At 58.0% G+C, this 22,500-nt stretch overlaps 1 protein-coding gene and 1 long non-coding RNA gene across 6 annotated transcripts in view; one reads left to right on the forward strand and one right to left on the reverse strand.

Annotated features, from left to right (window-relative positions):
• Positions 1–894: 894 nt before the first annotated feature.
• Unc13a (unc-13 homolog A) overlaps positions 895–22,500 on the reverse strand; it is a 44,544-nt gene continuing 22,938 nt past the window's right edge. Inside the window, exons 21-41 of one of the 4 annotated variants that reach the window (XM_037211834.1) lie at positions 20,691–20,854; positions 20,080–20,230; positions 19,376–19,444; positions 18,900–18,989; positions 17,787–17,921; positions 16,751–16,884; positions 14,082–14,167; positions 13,869–13,995; positions 13,271–13,367; positions 12,945–13,088; positions 11,440–11,520; positions 10,524–10,601; positions 10,239–10,327; positions 9,802–9,954; positions 6,491–6,614; positions 6,068–6,073; positions 4,497–4,535; positions 2,909–2,938; positions 1,711–1,767; positions 1,417–1,497; positions 895–1,121 (exon numbers count right to left, since the gene is read on the reverse strand). In XM_037211834.1, the coding sequence (XP_037067729.1) occupies positions 912–1,121; positions 1,417–1,497; positions 1,711–1,767; positions 2,909–2,938; positions 4,497–4,535; positions 6,068–6,073; positions 6,491–6,614; positions 9,802–9,954; positions 10,239–10,327; positions 10,524–10,601; positions 11,440–11,520; positions 12,945–13,088; positions 13,271–13,367; positions 13,869–13,995; positions 14,082–14,167; positions 16,751–16,884; positions 17,787–17,921; positions 18,900–18,989; positions 19,376–19,444; positions 20,080–20,230; positions 20,691–20,854 (2,145 nt within the window). In that variant the 3' untranslated portion in view covers positions 895–911. Of the gene's footprint in view, positions 1,122–1,416; positions 1,498–1,710; positions 1,768–2,908; positions 2,939–4,496; positions 4,536–6,067; positions 6,074–6,490; positions 6,615–9,801; positions 9,955–10,238; positions 10,328–10,523; positions 10,602–11,436; positions 11,521–12,944; positions 13,089–13,270; positions 13,368–13,868; positions 13,996–14,081; positions 14,168–16,750; positions 16,885–17,786; positions 17,922–18,899; positions 18,990–19,375; positions 19,445–20,079; positions 20,231–20,690; positions 20,855–22,500 lie in introns of all 4 variants that reach the window. The other 3 variants (XM_037211832.1, XM_037211835.1, XM_037211836.1) reach the window with 3 other exon arrangements.
• On the forward strand, positions 1,045–4,589 carry LOC119089238. Of its 2 annotated transcripts, XR_005093116.1 has the most exons (3): positions 1,045–1,136; positions 1,376–1,789; positions 4,272–4,589. It is a non-coding gene; the product is annotated as an uncharacterized LOC119089238 (long non-coding RNA). The 2 variants fall into 2 exon arrangements; XR_005093117.1 differs by lacking the exon at positions 4,272–4,589 and having other exon boundaries at positions 1,376–2,162.

The raw sequence follows: 22,500 nt of genomic DNA on the forward strand, positions 1-22,500 counted from the left end.
GGCACCGCGTGCGGGTGGCGGGCGGCGCAGGCACGTACCCATCTCAGGACAAACGTCTTCACTAAGGGTAAACCTAGTCCCCTTGCCACCGTGGACTGACCAAGGTGGGCAGGGAGGGAGGGGGAGGAGAGGAGGGAGGAGTGTGCATGGCGGGGGCGGGGGAGGCGCAGAAAGGGGACAGCGAGTGACAGGGAGAACGAGAGAGAGAGAGAGAGAGAGAGAGAGAGAGAGAGAGAGAGAGAGAGAGAGAGAGAGAGAGAGAGGAGAGAGAGAGGGAGGGGAGAGAAAGAGAGAGAGAAACGTCAGTGCAGACGGACGGACAGACAGACAGCCTCCCACTCCGGGAACACAGGGACACTAAAAGCAGCAAGAACAGGAGGGGAAACTGAGGCTTGGGCCCCACCCGCTGTGCCTGGGGGGTGGATGACGACCTTTCCCGCTCCAGCGCGAGGACAAAGCCTGAGGCCACCAACCTCTGGCCAGCTGGCACCTTTGGGGTAATTCTGGGGGGGGGGTGTCTCCAGGGAGGGGTGCTCGGACCCGGAGCCCCGCCCTGTGGCCTCGACTGCTGAGAGCTCAGACGGGGACAGAAGCAGGACACAGACAGAGAGAAGGGGGGGGATCTGAGGCCCAGCGCCTCCCGGGCCCCCATCTCCCAGGCCCAGGTCCTTCCGCCTCTAGGACCTGCCAATCATTCCACGTCGACGCAGCGGACGCCCCGCCCCTAAGGAGCCCGCCGTGACCTCAGAGATTTCACCTAGAGCTGTCAATCATTCCCTACTCTAAAGGCACCACAGAAGTCCCGTCTCTGCGCCACCCATCAAGGGCTCCAGGACACTGGAAGTCCCTCCCCCAGGACTGTCTACAGTTCTGGCCCCTGGAGTCGGTGCGGCCCGTCCCGCAGCTGTCAATCACCCCTTGCTCCTTCGTCTTGACTCCCGCTGGCCCCGGAGGGGAGCAGAGGCGCCCTTACCCTGCGAGGCCTGCGTCTGCACGAAGGTTTTGATGAGCAGGTCGGTGGCCTGCGTGTAGAGCGACAAGGCGTAGCGCAGGGACTGGAGGTCCGGACTCTTCTCCAGGAAGGTCTTCTTGAGGCCCACGCCCCCCGCGTGGAAGTATTGCTGCGGATGGACAGGGTGAGGCTGCTGGTCTCAGCACCGCCGCGCCGCACAGGGCCCTGGGGGGAGAGGCCCTCCCTGCCCGCCCTCCCCCCCGCCCGCCCTCCCCCCCGCCCGCCGTCCCCCCGCCCGCCCTCCCTGACCACCGCCCTCCCCGCCCGCCGCCCTCCCCGCCCACCCTCCCCGCCCACCGCCCTCCCCGCCCACTGCCCTCCCCGACCACCGCCCTCCCTGACCACCGTCCGTTTACCTTGTAGACTCAGGCACCCCCAAACCTGCTTCCTCGTGCCCCGCTCACCTTGATGGTGTCCAGGGCCAGTTCGACCACGGCGCACTGCTTTGGGGTGAGGCTCTTGGCTTCTTCACGTACCATGTGATCCTATGTGGATGGCAGGGAGGGTCGGTGAGCAAAGTTGACAGCAACGTTGAGATTGTGAGTCTTGGGCGTTCATGTTGGGGGTCAAAGGATCCGTTCCACTGATCAAACGGAATCTGATCGCGTCTTTCCGCAGGGCATAAGAAGTGGGGTCCGGGTCCGGGATCTGGTGCCCTGGTCGGTCCCTAGCCTTCCCCGTGAGCCTCGGCCCCTCACCTTGAGTTTGGACAGCTGGCCCAGCTCCTTGGCGGCATTGAAGATCATCTGTGTTCCCTGTGGGAACAGAGACAGCGGGGTAACGGTGTGAACTTTCTAGATGGTTCCCCCACCCCGAGCGACCCCCAGCCTGTCTGCCATCTCGGTTCCCGTCCGAAGGGTCAGGAGCCTCCCAGTGAGATCGTGGGGCGTGTGGCCACCTGGTCCCTGGAGAAGCCGGGTTCCGTGGGAACACTGCCCACGCACTCATTCCCACCAGGGCCCCACAGTTGGAAGACATAAGACAAGCAGGCGTGTGGTGGGGGGGGGTGAGGGAGGCACCCTGGGGTGGGATTTCCTTCCCCTCAGCCGCCCCTCCGTGGTGATTCCACCCTGTCCTCCTCACGCACTGGCGTCTGGAACCCCCCCTTCCCTGAGACACCCACCAGATGGCAACGGTGGCAGGGCCTAGGCAAAAATCCCAGCTGTGCAGCCCCAGACAGGTGACCTGACCCCTCTGAGCCTGTTTCCCCCACAGAGAGGGGAACCACGGCCACCTGGTGGCCCTGAAGGGACAGGGATGTCTTTGGTGACTTGGTGGCTGTCTTGGTCTCAACACAGGCAACGCATAGCTCACAGGGTTCCAGCCTGGGAGCCAGGGTTGAGCTGGACGGCCTCAGGCAGGTGCCTTGCCCTCTCTGGGCCTGGCCTCTCCCCAACTAATTAGCATTTGTTGAGAGGAGTGCTGCCCCAGGGCGTTCTGTTGGGCTGTTCAAGGCCGGCCTGAGATGGCTTCGGTTCCGGCTACCTCAGGCCGCGTAATTCTGTGTGTTATTCTGTCCTGCGGAGGTGGAAGCCCAGGCCTTACACACGTCAGGACGGAACCCAGAATCAGGGCCTATGAGCTCATCAGGCCTCCGCAGCGCCACACACCCCAGCCTGAGGCTGTGAGCCAGAGTTACGGGAGCCCAGCTGTCTGGGCCTCAGTTTCCCCTGTTGCACCCACCTGTGCTCTGCTGAGAAGCAGGGTCCCTCTTGAGCATCCTCCACGCCTCCCACTGCCCTTCCCTACCCGCCCACAAGCAAGCCAGACAGACAGAGGAAGAAGAAATAACAGACAGGGCCACAGGACGCCCCCGACGGCACGGACCACAGAGTGGAAGGGGCAGGGAGGGAGGGGGGGGTGGGAGCCAGACAGACAGTGAGAGGCTGGGCTTACGTCTGAGTGGCTTGGCAGTTTCACCCTGCCCTGTGGAGAGAACCAGGCGGAGGTCAGAGTTCTGGCGGCTGCTGGGAGGAGACTCAGTGGAACTTCCCTACCCCCTAGCATCACGTCTGCGCTCCCTCCCAGTCACTGAAGCAGACACTCGCTCCCCAGCTAAGGCACTTGCCCTTGTCCCTGAGGGTGGACTCCTTGGCCACGGCACACGGGGGCCGCGAAGGCGGCAACCCCGCGGGGCCACGGGCGCTTGTGGCACTTGACGAGTAAGGAAAGAGAGGACACCAGGTCTCTGCGCTCACCCGACTCGCACCAAGCCTTCGCTGGGGAGGCCTGACCACGGAAAACGCCATGATAAACCTACAGGCTCCAAACTCGTTCACTGTGGACACACACATGCTCACACATGTGCACACACTCACACACACACAACACAGTCAAGCACATTCATGCACACACAAAGACACACACACACTCACACACATACATACACATGCTCATACAGACACTCGTTGCTAACACAGACAGAGACATACACAGACAGGGTCACACAGACACACATGCTCACACACATACATCCACACAGTCAAGCACATGCACTCACATATACAGACACACACATATGCTCACACAGACACATACACACTCTCACACAGACTCACATGCTCACACATGCTAGCTCAGACAGACACACAGACAGGCTCACACAGACACACATAGTCACACGTGCGCGCGCACACCCAGAGTCAGGTACATGATGCATGCACATAGAGATTCACAAATGCTCACAGACACACACATAGTGAAGCACATGCATGCACACACAGAGACACATACACATGCTTGAGTGAACACAAGCTCCTTCAGTGTGGACACACAACACTCACACGTGTGTACACACAGACACACGCACGCTCACACACACAGTCAAGCACTTGCATGCACACACAGAGATGCACTCTAGACCTTCAGACAGCTTCTGCAGATACTCAAAACCATCAAACATCATCAAATCACACATGTAGGAGGCTCGCAGGCCAGAACACACATGTTTTGCACGATCACATTCAGACTCACACATCCTTGACTGTACACAGATGCACAGCCCTGGAAAGCTGCCTGGGGAGTGGGATTTCCCTCTGCTCCAGTCATGACACAAACATCCGTTGAGTGCAGACAGAGGCCTGATGCATCCTGTGTGAGCGCACAGTCAGTCAGCAGCTGCCCACAGCCGCCTCCTTATAAGCAACAAAAACCCAGAAGTGCAGGGCCATAGGGTGTGGCCCTGGAGGCCACAGACCCCGGAATCCTGGGGCTGTGCACACTCCAGACTCTGGAGAGCGACCTGAGCTCTGGCTTCCAGTTCCTAGGGGCAAGATGAAGAGCCACCCCCCACCGTGGTCTCAGCTGACCTTTGCATGAACTACGGGAGCACTCACACCTGACACCTGACCTTTGCAAGAACTACAGGAGCACTCACACCTGACACCTGACCTTTGCATGAACTATGGGAGCACTCACACCCGACACCGACTGACCAACCGACCGACCGACCGACCGACCGACCCTCAAGCCGCGGCCTCATTACCTTTTCTAGGCCCTTGCCATGTTTTCTCAAGAGGGTGCCCTGCAGAGACAGTGTCACAGCAAGGTCAGGACCCAGGCGCATCACGCTTGCCCATGTAGGGACTGGGATGGGGGTGGGGTGGAGGTGGGGGAGGGCACTGCACTGTCTAGGGTTGGGGAAGGCTGGGGGACTGTGGGAGCTCACTCTTAAGAGGGGGGAGGGGAAAGGAGGAAGCCAGAAGAGGGAGGATGGGGGAAGAGGGAAGAGACAGACTAGGAAAAAAGAGGGAGGAGGAGGGTGGGAAGCAGGGAAGAGGAGGGAGAGAAAGAAGGGGAAGGGAGGGGAGAAATGAAGGAAGGGGAGCGGGAGAAGGAGGAGGAGGAGAAAAGAGAGCCAGAGCCAGAGAGAGCCCAAGGTAAAAGCCACTGTTAAAAAATAAGCCATTTCTGTTTGAAACCTGGAGCTTATGCAGGGACGCTTGGCTCAGTCTGGGAGGAAGGGACTGGACCTGCCTGGACTGAGTCTACCAGGTTGATCTCAATCCTCAGGGGAGGATTTGCCCTGGAGGAGGTGGGAATGGAGGGTGGGCTGGGGTAAGGGGAGGGGTGGGAGGGGAGAATAGGGGAACCCATGGCTGATATGTAGAACTGAATGGTATTGTAAAATAAAATAAAGGGGGTAAAAGACACTGGAAAAAAAATAAGCCATTTACATTTGGTGTACAAAGGAACCCACCGGACCCCAGGTTAGCATTAGACCCCACCCCACACTGAGATCTGAGCCTGATCTGTCTCTGGCACACACTTGTGGCCTGAACCAGGTAGCTTCTCTCCCAGGCTCGGCTTTCCTCATCAGACTGATTGGATTGAGACCTCGTGTCACGAAGGTGAGCTGTGACAGACACCGACTTGCCGCAAGGCGTCGGCATTGTGTGTTCCTTTATGCTATGCCTACAACTAGAACCTGGCACCGGGCGCGATGCCACGAGGTGGCTACAGACCCTAGGCTGTGCCCACTGGAACCTGAGCTTGAGACAGTAAAACGTCACGGTGGCCTTGCCTGGCCCACCAAGGGGTGTGGGGATGGGTTTACTGAGGTCTGAGGCCACTGGGTGAGCAGTGTCCGCCCCGATTGCTCCCCTTCACTCTGGCAGCTCAGAATCGTGGTATGGACCTCCACTTCCCATGCCAGGAAACGGATTCTCCCAGGCCTGGGCAAAGCTGTGGCACCCAGACTGCCTGGCAGCATGGCCGCCTCTCCCAGCGGGGCCTCCAGATGTGTTGGTGTGTGCGTGGGGCGCTAGGGGGGTCACGGGGCACACTGAGGAGACAGCATGGCCAGACCTGCATGCAGAAGGGAAGACCCCAGCCCGCCGCTGTCTACCCACCCGAGTGGATGTAGGCCCTGCCTCCGAGTCTGGGAGGGGCGTGGTCTCCCAGCCCCACCCCTCTCGATGCCCCACCCCCCAGCACACAGATACAAAGTCGGGGTGAGGGGAGGAGGGTTCACGGGTGGGGGCGGCCCCAGTCCAGACACACAGCGAAAGAACAGCGACGATGGACAGACAGACGGACAAACGGGTCTCTACTTACAATCATCTGCCAGCCGGAACGGGGGCAGGGTGGGGAGAGGGGAACAAGTCACTGTGAGTGGCCCCGGGAGGGCCCAGAGCCACCGGAAGGACACTGAGGCACGGGCAGCCCCCAGCCCCGGCCCCGCCCAGAGGACCACCTGGCTGAGGCCTCCCCACCCCCTCCTCCCGCAGCCAGCCCGGGCCGCAGCCCCTCGTCCCCTGGAGGACACACCCGGCTCCCCGCCTCAGATGTCCCCAGGCTGCCTGCCTAGAAGTCAGGAAGCCACCAGGCTAGCCGCAGACTGCCGGGCTCTGGCGGCCCTCCAGCCGTCCCGACTCCCCTGAGTGACCTGAACCCGGTGTCATTGTCCCGGCCCCCATCCTGGAGGCACCGCGTCCCCTGGCCCCCCTCAGTGTCCCGCGCGCGTCCCGCGCGTCTCACCGTCTGGTCTGTGAGCGGCGGCAGCACGATCGTCTTCTCCATGGTGTTCATCACCAGCTTCCACAGCTCCTTCAGCACGCGCTTCAGAACCGTCTTCTCGCAGATTTTGGCGAACAGGGTGAGGCTGGGGATGAGGCTGGCGTCAGGGACCGGGACCCGGGCCCCCCTCCGGGCGCAGGCGAGGTCTGGCGGGCGACCACGCATGGTGTGTGCAGGGAAGGCAGACGGGGCTGGGGGAACCTGGGCTTCGTGGTGAAGGGGGGGCTATGGCGTGGTCAAGTCAGACACTCCGGGATGCTCAGCTGCGGAAGAACGCCGCGGGGCGATCAAGGGCGGACAGGGCGGGCAAGAGGGCGAGTGAGGAGCGGGAGGGCGGACGACTCATGACTGACTCAAGGCGCCAGGGCAGGGGTGACCTGCCAGCGCGCACTTCCCAGAAGACCCCTCACCTGCCAATCACAGCCCCAAAGTGACCACCGCTCTTCACAGCCCATGCAATAGTCAATGCGCCATCCACCCCTACCCCCCACTCACCCACCCACCCCTACCCACACACACCCACCCCTACCCACACACCCACACTCACCCACCCACACAACCACACTCACCCACCCCTACCCACACCCACTCACCCACCCCCACCCACACACCCACACTCACCCACCCCTACCCCTTACACCCACACTCACCCACCCCTACCCCCCACACTCACCCACCCCTACCCCCCACACTCACCCACCCCTACTCCCCACACCCACCCAACCCTACCCACACACCCACACTCACCCCACACACCCACACTCACCCACCCCCCCACACACACTCACACTCACCCACCCCTACCCACACACCTGCCACACCAACTCCAGTGTCGTCCGTGTGACATGAACAATTATGTCAATAGTAGCGGACGGGAGACACGTGTCCCACGGGACTAAGCTCCCTGGAGGTCCCTAGCAGAGTCCCCATGTTATGCCTCCTTCTCGGGCTCCCTGGGCTATGGGTTGTGTATAACTGCTATCTGATAATGTTCTAATTAATCTATGAAGCACAGCCTAAATTAATGAATGCTTAGGTTGTGAACTATGGAGGAAAGGGGAGCTGGACACGGATCTTAATCAGACTCATGATAGCGTGACTGGTGGGCCAGGACCCAATGACCTGGTTAGGATTATGGGAAAGAATAGTCAGGAAAATAATTCCCTAGAAGATCCCCCTCTGTTACTGGAGGGCTTCTCTCCAGGTTCCCCAAGCCCTGCAGTACTTGTATATATTGTATATAGTTATTGTTCTTTTGTATATAGTTTTTCTTATGTTAGTTATAACCTTTTGCTTTTTTTCTTTTTATTAAAATAGACAAGGGGAAATGTGGTGGTATTCTAATTGTACTGAAATGTGATTTTGATTGTATGTTAATAAAGTTGCCCGAGGGTCAGAGCTATTAGAGCCATAGACAGAGTGTGGCAGTGGTGGCGCACGCCTTTAGTCCCATGGATCTCTGTGTGTTCAGGGATACAGCCAGCATTGGAGACATACGCCTTTAAGACCTGGGAGGCTGTACATTCAGACAGTGATGAGGCAGTCATGTGTTTGGGTTTACAACAAATGAGAAGGCAGAATGACTATGAAACGACTTACACACAGGGAAATAGGTCTCTTTCGGGAAGCTGGGACACCGCAGGAGGAAGGGTGAGATTTAAGCTCTGAGCTCTAATCTCTTGGCTTTCTCTTTTACATTGGTTCTGTGTTTCTTATTTAATAAGACGGTTGGTTACATCCACATCTGGCGCCCAACGAGTCTGACGCCCAACGAGGCCACCGCCATGACCAGCAGCATGTGAAGACGCCGGTAAGCCACCAGCCACGTTGCAAGGTATAGATTTATGGAAATGGATTAATTTAAGATATAAGAACAGTTAGCAAGAAGCCTGCCACTGCCATACAGTTTGTATGCAATATAAGTCTCTGTGTTTACTTGGTTGGGTCTGAGGGGCTGTGGGACTGGCGGGTGACAAAGATTTGTCCTGACTGTGGGCCAGGCAGGAAAAGTCTAGCTACACCCCTCTTCTGACAGCTCTTATAGGAATAGAGTGGAAAGAAAATGAAACTTTTGGGGGTATGATGAATCAGATACAACAGAATGAACTATTTCTCAAAAACCCCGAGCCACTAGATAAAGAAAGTTCAAGAGTCCATATTCCAGCAGGTGGAAAAGTTTTATATTAGAAGAGATACGTGGTGGAGAACTGAAGAAAGACTGAGAGAGCGTCTGCAGCATCCAAATTGGCCACGTGGGCCACGAGAACCAGAGAAGTAGGAAATAAAGTAAAAACCGCTGGGGTAAGATAAGGGACACAAGCCACAACCGCAAGAAGTCTGCACACGGCCAGTCTGCACACGGCCGGTCTGCACACGGCCAGGGACTGTGCTAAGTTCAGAGACCAGACTGCTCTTTGGGTCATAAAGTTCCTGGGGGTGAAGGGATGTGTCTAGCACTGATTAATAATTGTGTGCTTGCTGTTTTTTAAAGGTGATGTAGTGAGTTCCAGGAAAAGACACAAAGCTACACAAGAGAAACCCTGTCTCGAAAAACCAAAAAAAAAAAAAAAAAAAAAAAAAAAAGTAAAGGTGATGTAATTGAATTATTGCCAAGCTCTTGTTGCTCCTTGTATGACTTGATAATTTTCTTTTCTGTATATAAACTGCTGATTTGCAGAAGTAAAATTGTAGCAGATTCAAACCACTTCTGAGTGTGTTGTCTGTCTGTCATTCACTGAAGCCTTGCCTTCCTGACTACCCAAGTCCTGGTTCTCCTAACGTTGTGGTACCCCTGGTGGGCCAGTCCGTGGCACACACTCACACTCATCCACCCCCCTACCCACACAGCCACACTCACCCACCCCTCTACCCACACACCCACACTCACCCACCCACCCCCACACTCACCCACCCTCTACCCACACTCACCCATCCCCTACACACACACACACACACACACACACACACACACACACACACACGGACACACACACACACACTCTCACCCACCCCCTACCCACACACCCACAACACACACCCTACCCACACACCCAGTCATGCACTCATCCGTCCATCTTCCCAGGACCTGTCCACCCACAGTTTCAAGCGTCTGTCCTCTGTCCACTCTTGTAAGTGTGTTGGGACAGGGCCTGCCTCGCCCTCACGTCATCCATCTTGTGCCACCCTCCAGCCACAGGAGCAGCTGGTCAGGAATGACAGGTCTGCTCCCCCCAACCTGAGCCCCCCCAGCCCGACTCCCCCTCCACCCTCACTTGCTGTCCAGCAGGTCCATGATGGGCTGTAGCACGTTGTCTGCATCCTGGGCCACGCTGCTGCAGGCGCTGGCAGGCACGTTGCCCGTGCCCTTCACCTGGCTCAGGATGTCACCCATCTGTTTGACACACTCCTCGATGTGTGGCTGGAAGCTGGGGGACAGTGGAGAGACGCTCAACCAGGGCTCTGCGTCCCAGAGGGTGGCCCTGAGGACCTGTGGCCTGGGTTCCTGTCCCCATCACCGGGAGTTCCTTCACGGTCACTGGTGACATCTTCACTAAGGCCGGATTGGTAAGGGACGCACCTGAGCCACACAGCCAGGCCATGGGAAAGCCAGATGTGAGCTCCCAATTCTCCTAACTGAGCCTTAACTCTGCCCCTGGTGTGAGCCGAGCTGCCCAAGGCTCAGGGTCCCCGCCCCGGAGATGCCCCCCACCTGGTGGCGAACACGTGGCTGAGCTCATCCAGGACGTTGTTGAGTTTCACCTGCAGCTCCTTCAGGGTACCGCTGGCCTCGGCGTCCAGCTGAGGGAGCAAGGTCCTTAACACATCCCTGCTTTCTCATGTCCCTGGGAAGGTGTCTGGGGGGCTGGGGAGGAAACTGAGGCACAGGCAGCCAGGTCTCCCCGGTAGGTTTGCCTGCACACCCAAGCCTGCTGTCCACGATCGCAGGGACTCGTGGCGAGGGGGTGAGCCCCGCCCTAGCCGGCCCATCACTCACCTCCTTCCCGCCCATCGCCTCAAACATCTTCTCCAGCTGCACCCGGAGCTGCTGTGTGTTGTTCATGAGGATGCAGGGCTGGGGGGAGCGAGAGTCAGGCTGGTGACTCCCCACCACTCCCGGGGAACCGGGAAACTGGGGTCCCCTAGGGGATGGGAGGCAATAGCCCTGGACATGCGTGAGCTGGGGGGAGGTCCCTCGGGCCAGATAGGGAGGCTTGCAGGAACGTCCCCCGGGACACATGCCGGGCCAGCGGGTCCCACAGAGGAGTGGGAAGTCCTTGGGGTCCTCCTGCCTCTGCTGATACTGCTGACGCTACACCCCAGAGGCTCCGCTGGAAACAAACTCATGGGGAAGCATGTCCTCACTCTCACGTGCTCACACAGGACGCCCCCAGACTCACAGGCTCCAACACAGACATGTGTGACCCAGTCCTCCACACAGCTACACAAAACAGCCGGGTACAGAGACACACAGCTGTCACCCCAGCACTCAGAAGGTGAAGACAGGAGAATTGGGGATTCAAGGCTAGCCTGGGCTACACTGCTACCTGGAGTTGAGCCTGTGATGCAAGTTGAAGGCCACTTTGCCCCGCATAGCAAGATTGAGGCTAGCCTGGGGTACATGGGGAGCTCAAATCCAGCCTGGGCTCCACTGTGAGAGCTTGTCTTAAAAACCAACCAGGCAAATAACCAAGCACCAGCACCACCAGCACCACAGCCACTCTGTCAGACCCAGACACCAGACTGACCGTCAACACCGTCACACAATCGCACGAGCCCCACAGATCTATGTCCCTCACTAAACCTCATGTCATAGCTTGGGGTAGGAAGGGACCCCTGGACCCTGAGGGAAGCTGAGTGGGGTCGGGAGGGGTCAGGAGGGGTGGGGTGGGGCGGGCGCCCCCGGTCACCACTTTCTCTTTCTCCTTGGAGCAGTAGGAGGCAAAGTCCTTGGAGACGATGTCGGCATACTGCAGCAGCACATTGCTGATGGTCTGAGGGACACAGACACAGGTGAGGGCTGGGCTCTCGGGGACCCTGGTACCAGGTACCAGCAACATCCACTGTAGACACTCAGGTGACTTTGTGCTGGGTGGGGCGGACATCAGGCTGGACCGCTGTCCATCCGGATGACCACCAGGACACAGAAGAGAGTCCCTCCCCCAGGAGGATTGTTCACTCCCGGTTTTTTTGAGACAAGGTGGCCGAGGCAAGCCTCAAACTCTGATCTTCCTGCCTTGGTCTGCGTTACATACAAGGCCCACCATCACCCCAGAGCCCTGCTCTGCTCTGAAGGAACCAACCGTGGTCCTAACTAACCTACTCCTGACCACCAGTGTGATCACTCCTGATCCCTCAGAACCCAGACGCCTGCCAGCCTTTAATCCCCAGCTAAACGACCATCCAGTCAAAGCCAAGCGGAGCCAGCCTGGTATACGTGAGCCTCGACATTGGAGAGCCACACGGCAACTCAGAACTCGGCCTGCAGCCCCAACCCCATCATCCCAAACTGGAACACTCACCTCCCCAACTTTCTGATTTCCTTGGAGTTGATAATTGCTTTTTTTTTTTTCTCACACTTGCTATTTTTGTTTTGTTTTAACTTTTCTTTGTGTGGTGCTGGGAATTAGACCCCAGGCCTGGAACACACTGGGCAAGTTCTCCACCACTGAGCTACATGCCCACCTCACCAACAAAGATGTGGTGTGTGTGTGTGTGTGTTTTCTCTGTATAGCCCAGGCTGTCATGGAACTCACTCTGTAGACCAGGCTGACCTTGATCTCAGAGATCCACCTGCCTCTGCCTCCTGAGTGCTGAGATTAGAGGGCCGCCACTATCAAGCCCAGCTAGATTTTTTAAATTAATTTGTGTGTGTGTGTGAGTGTTTGTGTGTGTGTGTGCGAGAGAGAGAGAGAGAGAGAGAGAGAGAGAGAGAGAGAGAGAGAGAGAGAACATGTGATCATGTGTGCCTGTGTAGGACGGAGGAGACTTATAGACCTCAGTTCTCCTTCAACCCTAGGAACGCAGAGACGGAACTCGGGTCCCCAGGCTTGGTGACAGGCACCTTCACCCACTGAGACGTCTCTCTATCCCTCCTCAAGTTTTTGTTTTTCTAGAGTTATCAGTTCCTTTTTCTCGTCTGCCTCTTTTACCTTTTTGGCTTTTCTGTTGTGGGGCTGGGAATGACTCCAGAACCTCGCACACACTGGATCTGGCCTCCCTGCTGGAGTGGCCCCGCCCCTCACTGGATCCGGCCTCCCTGCTGGAGTGGCCCCGCCCCTCAGCCTCCCTATAAACGCCAACCTCCCAACCTCCGGCACCTAACTTTAGACAGGGCTGCCTCCACCGCACTCCAGCCTGATTCCACCCCCAGCCCCAGCCCTCCCTACCCATAACCCCACACACACCCGTCCCGCACCTTGGCGAAGCGCCGCATGTAGTGGCCCACGATCTGGGGGTCGGGACACTCGAGCTTTTTGATGATCTCGAAGCTCTGGTTGAGCTGGGAGAAGACGTCCACCACGGAGCAGGAGAACAGGGCGTGCTCCGACGTCTGCTGGAACTGCAGGAACAGGACGCCACGACCGCCGCATTAGCTCTGGGGTGGCCCAGGCCACGGGAGGGGGGCAGCCTGGGGCTGGAGGACGACCCCACATCCCACAGCTGCACAGAGGAGGCCGCCCACGAGCAGGACGCGCACAGTGGACGCCCTCGGCCTCCGACCGCCACCCAGCGCCTCCTCACCCCATCCTTCTTGTCTCGCTCCAGTGCACCATGCAAGAAATCCCGGGACACCTCTTCATTCTCATCCAACCACTGGATGACGAAGGGTTCGAACCACCTGTAGGGGACAGATCAGCTGGGACACCCATCAGCGACACTGCGTGCCAGCCCCGCCCACTGGCTGCTGGGTCTGCTTCTGAAGTGCTAACGGGGTGCAGGCTCTAATCCCAGCTCCGGAAGTGGTGAACTGGGTTCTGTCCCCAGCTGCCACCCCTGTACTGGTTAAAGTTTCTTTAATACAGTTATTTAAATAGGGGGTTGATGTAGCCCAGGCTACCCTTAAACTCACTCTGTACCTGAGGATGACTCTGAAGAGGGAGGAGGAAGAGGAGGAGAAGAGGGCTGTCAACCTTTGCAGACTGAAAATATTTCAGTCATGGCTCGTTTAAACACTGGTTTCCTTCTTGCCCTGACCCCTGAACCACTGGCCCAGCTGCTCCCCCAGTACCAATGGGGTGTCTGTTCACAGTCTTGAGCCTCAGGGAGTTGGGGGCTGGCACTCATAGGCCCCGGAATCCTCTTAGGTCTTGGTGACCCCCTGGCCCGGGTGGGAACTTACGCGGGGTACTCGGGCACCCGGTCCTTGAAGGCGGGCAGCTCGGCCACGTACTCGTTGTACAGCCACTTGACCTTGAAGTGCAGGTTCATGTAGTCGGCGCTCTTGCACAGCCGGTGTTTGTCATGCTCTGCCAGGAGGACAGAGGCTCAGGCACGAGGCCCGGGGGCCCCAGAGAGCCAGCAACTGATGTCTGCCCTGGGCTCAGAGACTCACCCTCCATGGCGTACTTCATGTCTTGAGCAAACAGGCTCCACATCACCTCAGCACTGATCTTTCCCACATTCAGCTCCTGGGGAAACCTGGGAAAGAGCATGGAGACCTGGGAAAGGGCGGGGAGACCTGGGGGAGGGCGGGGAGACCTGGGGGAGGGCGGGGAGACCTGGGAGAGGGCGGGGAGACCTGGGAGAGGGCGTGGGGACCTGGGGGAGGGCGTGGGGACCTGGGGGAGGGCGTGGGGACCTGGGGGAGGGCGGGGGAACCTGGGAGAGGGCGGGGGAACCTGGGAGAGGGCGTGGGAACCTGGGGGAGGGCATGGGGACCTGGGGGAGGGCGTGGAGACCTGGGGAAGGGCGTGGAGACCTGGGAAAGAGCGTGGGAACCTGGGGAAGGGCGTGGGAACCTGGGGGAGGGCGTGGGGACCTGGGAGAGGGCGGGGAGACCTGGGGAAGGACATGGAGACCTGGGGAAGGGCGGGGAGACCCGGGGGAGGGCGTGGGGACCCGGGGGAGGGCGTGGGAACCTGGAAAAGGGCATAAAAACCAGGAGCTTGGACAGGGTGGGGCGCTTGGACCTTCCTGCTGCAGGTCAGAGGGTCTGAAGACCAGGCTCATCCTTCAGTCCCCACCCACCAATGCAACGCCTGCCTCTCTCTCACACTAATCAACTACTCATTGAGTCAGCCATCTATCTGCCCACCCAACCACCCACCCACTCACCTCTCCGTCCACTCACCTCTCCGTCCACCCACTCACCTCTCCGTCCACTCACCTCTCCGTCCACTCACCTCTCCGTCCACCCACCTCTCCGTCCACCCACTCACCTCTCCATCCACTCACCTCTCCGTCCACTCACCTCTCCACCCACTCACCTCTCCGTCCACTCACCTCTCCGTCCACTCACCTCTCCGTCCACTCACCTCTCCACCCACCCACCTCTCCACCCACTCACCTCTCCACTCACCTCTCCACTCACTCACCTCTCCGTCCACTCACCTCTCCGTCCACTCACCTCTCCACTCACTCACCTCTCCATCCACTCACCTCTCCACCCACCCACCTATCCGTCCACTCACCTCTCCACCCACTCACCTCTCCACCCACTCACCTCTCCGTCCACCCACCCACGTCTCCATCCACTCACCTCTCCGTCCACTCACCTCTCCACCCACCTCTCCACCCACTCACCTCTCCATCCACTCACCTCTCCGTCCACTCACCTATCTGTCCACTCACCTCTCCGTCCACTCACCTCTCCGTCCACTCACCTCTCCGTCCACTCACCTCTCCACTCACCTCTCCACTCACCTCTCCGTCCACTCACCTCTCCGTCCACTCACCTCTCCACTCACCTCTCTGTCCACCCACTCACCTCTCCACCCACCCACCTCTCCACCCACTCACCTCTCCGTCCACTCACCTATCCGTCTACCCACTCCCCACGCGCTCCACTGCTCACTTGTAAGAAGGAGATTCGATGGCTCCTTTATCTATTTGATAAATTTCTCACACAGAGGTCGTGCGGTAACAAGCTGTGCCCACCTTCCCACACTGCTCGGTGCTCTACACCGCACACGGTGTAGAGGCCACCCTCAAACTCCAACTCAACTTCTCCTCTTGCCTGTCTCATGAGTAGCTGGACCACAGGCGTCCGCCCAGAGACTAGCTACAACATTCTATAGTAAAGCTCATCTCTAGGCCAGTGGGAGAGCTCCATGGGCAAAGGGGCTTGCCACTGAGCCTGAAGACCTGGGTTCAGTCCCCAGAATCGCCACGGTGGAGAGAGAGAGACCACAAGTGACTGACTACGACACACACAGGACCCAGGTTGATTCCTGACACCCACATGACAGCTCACAACCATCTGTAACTCCTGTTGCAGGACATCCAACGCCCTCTTCTGGCCTCCACAGGTACCAGGCACAAACATGGTCCACAGACACACAAGCAGGCACAACACCCAAACACATATAAAGACAATATTTTAAAAATAAAGTAAAATTTAAGAAATTTTTTTTGATTTTTCGAGACAGGGTTTCACTGTATAACAGCCCTGGCTGACCTGGAACTAGCTCTGTACACCAGGTTGGCCTCAAACTCACAAAGATCCGCCTGGCTCTGCCTCCCGAGTGCTGGGATTAAAGGCATCACCACCACTGGCTGCCCAAAATAAAATTTCATATTTTTTTTAACTTTTTTTTTTTTGATGCATTGGTGTTTTGTCTCCATGCATGTCTGTGTGAGGGTGTCAGTTCTTGGAGTTACAGATAGTTGTGAGCTGCCATGTGGGTGCTGGGAATTGAACCCAGGTCCTCTGGAAGAGCTCTTAACCGCTGAGCCATCTCTCCAGCACCCCCAAAATAAAATTTTAATTAGAAAACTGTTGAAGTTCACACCTCAGTTGTGGACACACATACAATCAAGCTGGTGTAATCAGACTCTAAATTCCATAGGTGGGCCTGTAGCTCAGGCCTGTCCGCCCGGCTCCTCAGGACACCCAGGCAGGGAGAGATCAAGTTAGTGGCCAACCTGGGCTACAGAGTGAGTGTGAGGTCAGCCTTATGGAGACCTTACCCCAAAATAAAACGTAAAAAGGAAGTCAGCAGACAGGGCCTCTCACACACACACACATTCGGAGCTATCAGAACGGGCTGGGCTGGCGCTCACTGGTTCAGGCACGGCGTGTAGGAATTCTTATCCTCCTCGATGATGGACACGATGAGTGTGATCAGCTTGGACCAGAAGTCCAGGTTCTTGATGCTGGGGCCCTGCTCCTCGGGGGGGACCTCCCCCTTCTTGGCCTGAAAGGGGCAGAGGGGACATTGGTCAGAGGCTGGTGTGGGCGGAGTGAGGGAGCCATGGCAGAGCCCTGCCTCCTGCTTCAGAGAAAACAGTCAACAAGTGTTGGCAAGCTGGCACTGGCTGGATGCAGAGGCTGGTCCTCACCCTCCGCTAGACTCAGACGCCAACCTGGGCTACACGTGATGAGACCGTCATTGCAAACAAACCCACAAACAAACTAAAATCAAAGCAGAGCTAAAGGAGATTCAAGCCAGTATTTCCTTTTCTTTTCTGAGACAGAGACTCAAGACGTAGCCCAGGCTAGCCTGGAACTGTCCATCTCATGTCTCAGTGTCCTGAGGGCCAGGCCTATGAAGGTAGTAGCGTCACACCTGACTGCCAACATTTTCGTTTACATTTTGTTTATTTTTGTATGTGTCAGGGTGGCCATGTGTGCTACAGCATGCGAAGTCAGAGGACACCGTGTGGGGTGGGTTGCCTTCTTCCACCGTGTGGGTCCCAGGGACAGACCACAGGACTGGTGGCCAGTCCTGAGTCCTGTGCCCACTGGGCCCTCTCTCCAGTGACAGCGGTGGATGCCAGCCACCGTGTGGGTCCCGGGACTCGAGCTCGCTCCTCTGGAAGATCAGTGAGTGCTCCTAACCACTGAGCCACCTGACTCACTGGACCTTGTGCAAATGGAGACTCGCACGAGTCCTGAAGCTTTAAACTCATCAAGCGCATCCTTGAGGGCCCGCTGCGAACGTGAACGTGATGCTCGGCCCCCCACCGGCGGCACCAAATGCCCTTTTTTGTTACTCAGACCACTCCACAGTCCCGAGACCTGGCTTCTAACCCCAAGTCCCAGAAGAAAATCCTGAGGACCCTGGACGCCTGTGCAGGGGCCGCCCCGGGGCCTCACCGGGTCCGTCTGGTACTCGCGTCCATACAGTTCATGGCAGTTATTGAAGATGTACTCGTAGGTGGAGTTGAGGCAGGCCTTCACACAGTCCTTCACCACCTGGCTGGCGCGGGGCGGGCTCTGCAGCTCCTGAACCTGAAGGCAGAGGCAGGCCCCGGTGAGGACGGCCGGACAGTGACATCCTGAACTGCATCTGGGTTGTGTGTGCTGACTGCCTGGTGATTTCCCCACAGGGTATTCGTTGTTTGTGATTGATTTGTCTCGCTCTGTAGCCCAGGCTGGCCTCCCCCACCCAGAGATCCCCTGCCTCTGCTTCCCGAGTGCTGGGAGTAAAGGTGTGTGTGTGTGTGTGTGTGTGTGTGTGTATGTGTGTGTGTATATGTGTGTGTGTGTATGTGTGTGTGTGTATATGTGTGTATGTGTATGTGTGTATATGTGTGTGTGTATATGTGTGTGTGTGTATGTGTGTGTGTGTATATGTGTGTATGTGTATGTGTGTGTGTGTATATGTGTGTGTGTATATGTGTGTGTGTATGTGTGTGTGTGTATATGTGTGTGTGTATATGTGTGTGTGTATATGTGTGTGTGTGTATATGTGTGTGTGTATATGTGTGTATGTGTATGTGTGTGTGTGTATATGTGTGTGTGTATATGTGTGTATGTGTATGTGTGTGTGTGTGTATGTGTGTGTGTATATGTGTGTGTGTATATGTGTGTGTGTATATGTGTGTGTGTATATGTGTGTGTGTATATGTGTGTGTGTATATGTGTGTGTGTGTATATGTGTGTGTGTATATGTGTGTATGTGTATGTGTGTGTGTATATGTGTGTGTGTATATGTGTGTATGTGTATGTGTGTGTGTGTATATGTGTGTGTGTGTGTGTGTGTGTCTGTGTGTGTGCACACGGAGCTCAGAGGACAACCTGTGAGAGTCAGTTCTTGCCCTCCACCGTGTGGTGCAGGGGATTGAACTCACGTCCTTGGGTTTGGTGGCGAGCACTTTACCCATCACCACGTTGCTAGCCCCACCGTGTTTAAGGGCGCCCTGCCGCTGCGGCTAGGGTTCTCCACGCGGCCGTGTGAGGACGGCGGCATGCCTGCGGGACACCCACCTTCATTCGGAAGAAGGTGATGCTGGTGAGGAGGTCCACCGTGGACTTGAGGTCCTGCAGACGCTCCGGGCTGCTGGCCGGGAAGTTGTTCTGTTGGCACAGGTGTGTGATGAGAGACAGGACGGTGGGGCTCGGTGACCGCCCCGCACCGGACACGGTGACCGCCCCGCACCGGACACGGTGACCGCCCAGGACACGGTGACCGCCCAGGACACGGTGACCGCCCCGCACCGGACACGGTGACCGCCCAGGACACGGTGACCGCCCCGCACCGGACACGGCGACCGCCCCGCACCGGGACACGGCGACCGCCCCGCACCGGACACGGCGACCGCCCCGCACCGGACAGGGGCCGTCCACGTGAGGACGCAGGAGCTGTGCGGGCTGCCCTGGGTCCCCAGCCCCTCTCCTCTGGGTGCCCCCCTCACAGGGACACCAGCTCCAGCGGTGCAGACTCGGGCACAGGAGCGTCTCACCCGGTACATGGACAGGTCGATCCTCAGGGAGTTGTGTAGCTGGTCCAGAAGTTTCACGAAGCGCTCTTTCTAAGTGGAAGATGGGAGAGGGTGGAGGCGGGGCTAGGGGTCAGGTGACCTCACTGAACATCGACTGCATGGCTGGGTGCTCCCTAACCACTGTGCTTCACCATCCAGCCAAACCCCGCTTCCTTTTAAAAAGATTTATTTAATTTTGTATATAGTGCTCTGCATGTGTGCCTGCCCGGCAGAAGAGGGACTCAGATCCCGTTACAGATGCTGTGAGCCACCACGGGGGTGCTGGGAACTGAACTCATGACCTCCGGAAGAGCAGCCAGTGCTCTTAACCTCCGAGCCATCTCTCCAGCCCCCTTTCTAGCTTTTTGACTCGGAGTCCCTATATCCCAGGCCGGCTTGGACTTGGAGATCCTCCTGCCTCAGCCTCCTGAGAGCTGGGATGACAAACATATGTCACCGTGCCTGGTTTACATGGTGCCAGGGATGAGACCCGGGGCCTCATTCCTTCTGGGCCAGCACTGCACCCACTGAGTCACAAGCACTCTGTCAACTGAGCCACAAGCACTGCACCCACTCTTAACCTCAGTTCCATTCTTACAGACAAGCAAATCGAGGCTCTGAGGCGGGGAGGCACACAGGATTGCTCATCACAGGAAGTGCGTCCAGCCCCGACCCCTGAGACTGACCCCGAAGTTGGAGGCGGCGAAGCGGTCAGAGGCAGACACGTTGGTGGAGGCGGTGGTGTGGGCGTAGTAGGCGTTGATGTTGGCCAGCAGGGTGCTCATGACAGCAGGGACCCCAGGGCACATGTACTTGGAGGAGAGGCAGGCAAAGTGGCTGGTGGGTGGGAGCAGGAGGTACTGGGTCTGGGGACCAAGACTGCGGGGTCCCCACAACTCCAAGACACCATCTGGGAGTCGGGCCCTCTTCCCACAGCGTCCCTTCGCCCTGGCTCTGTCCTCGAGAGTCCATGTAACTATATCTGTGTCCTTTCTTCCATATTTTTGGATTTATTTTTTGAGACAGGGTATCACAGAGCCCAGGCCGGCTTCAAACTCAGTACGTAGCCAAGGATGACCCTGAGTTCCTGATCCTTCTCTCTCAGCACCGAGTGAAACAGAAACCACCTCCCGGCCCATCTCCATCGGTTTGTCTAGGGTACCACATCTCTCTACCTCCCACTGGCTCCCTGCCCACACCTTCCAATAGTGCCATCTTGATAACCGCCAGATGTGAGTCCCCCTCGCCCCGGCCTGCCAGGGTCACCCCAGGCACCGCCCACCCACTGCGCCCTCACGTCATGGCTTGGTAGATGGACTCCACGCCATAGCGCATGGCAAACTCGTCCACGATCTCCTGGGCTGTTTCGTCATAGTAAACCTTCCAGGCGTCATCGCCTTTGGCATCAGGGATCTTCACCACACCGTTGTTCTGCACGTCTGTCACGAAGTGGAACAGGTTCTGCACCGGAGACACGGCGTCGGGATGAGGAGGGGCCGAGGACACGCTCACCTCACCCATCCTTCCAGTCACTTGTCTGCGTCACCCACCCTCCTCATCACCCAGGTTTCACATTGGCATCCACCCACCCACCCATCCATCCACCCATCATCTGACTATCCCACGAATCTTATCCATTCCCTGTATTTCCATCTGTCCATCCATCCACCTACCAATCTGTCTCCCCATCCACCATCCCCTACTTTTCGAGGTACCCAGCTACTCCCAAATCTACCCAACCACTTGCCTTATTTCTAAAGATCATTCAACTCCACCTTGTCTATCCATCCAAATCTACCCACGCCCTCGGCCACGCCCCAGTCGCTCCGAATCCACTGATCCATTCTCTGCTCCATTCATTAAGCAGCCCCCCCCCGGGGGGACAGGGTGCTCTCCAGAAGCCCAGGCAGGGGCAGGGGAGCTCAGAACTGGGGCCTTCTAGGAGCACAGCCATGAGAGCTGGCCAGGAGGCCCGGTGGGGATCCCTGGATGGGCCTTGATGCATACATAGGAGTTTCTCAGGCAGAGGGAACCACGTGAGGAACCACCTCTGAGGGGCATAACTGCACCACAGTGTCTTAGAGGAGAGGGCGGTGATGAAGGAGCCAGCTGTATGTTTCTTGGCACGGGGGGGGGGTGGTTACCTCACACAAACAGGTGTGGGGGGGCTCACCTCACGCAGACAGGTGTGGGGGGCTCACCTCACGCAGACAGGTGTGGGGGGCTCACCTCACACAGACAGGTGGGGGGGCTCACCTCACACAGACAGGTGTGGGGGGCTCACCTCACACAGACAGGTGTGGGGGGGCTCACCTCACGCAGACAGGTGTGGGGGGGCTCACCTCACACAGACAGGTGTGGGGGGGCTCACCTCACACAGACAGGTGTGGGGGGGCTCACCTCACACAGACAGGTGTGGGGGAGCTCACCTCACACAGACAGGTGTGGGGGGCTCACCTCACACAGACAGGTGCATGGGGGGGCCTCACCTCACGCAGACAGGTGTGGGGGGGGCCTCACCTCATGCAGACAGGTGTGGGGGGGGACTCACCTCATGCAGACAGGTGTGGGGGGGCTCACCTCACACAGACAGGTGCATGGGGGGGCCTCACCTCACACAGACAGGTGTAAGGGGGGCCTCACCTCATGCAGACAGGTGTGGGGGGGGGCTCACCTCATGCAGACAGGTGTGGGGGGGCTCACCTCACACAGACAGGTGTGGGGGAGCTCACCTCACACAAACAGGTGTGGGGGGGCTCACCTCACGCAGACAGGTGTGGGGGGCTCACCTCATGCAGACAGGTGTGGGGGGGGGCTCACCTCATGCAGACAGGTGTGGGGGGGCTCACCTCACACAGACAGGTGCATGGGGGGGCCTCACCTCACACAGACAGGTGTAAGGGGGGCCTCACCTCATGCAGACAGGTGTGGGGGGGGCTCACCTCATGCAGACAGGTGTGGGGGGGCTCACCTCACACAGACAGGTGTGGGGGAGCTCACCTCACACAAACAGGTGTGGGGGGGCTCACCTCACGCAGACAGGTGCATGGGGGGGCTCACCTCACGCAGACAGGTGTGGGGGAGCTCACCTCACGCAGACAGGTGTG

Source organism: Peromyscus leucopus, chromosome 17, assembly GCF_004664715.2.
Source record: "Peromyscus leucopus breed LL Stock chromosome 17, UCI_PerLeu_2.1, whole genome shotgun sequence".
Classification (NCBI taxonomy): domain Eukaryota; kingdom Metazoa; phylum Chordata; class Mammalia; order Rodentia; family Cricetidae; genus Peromyscus; species Peromyscus leucopus.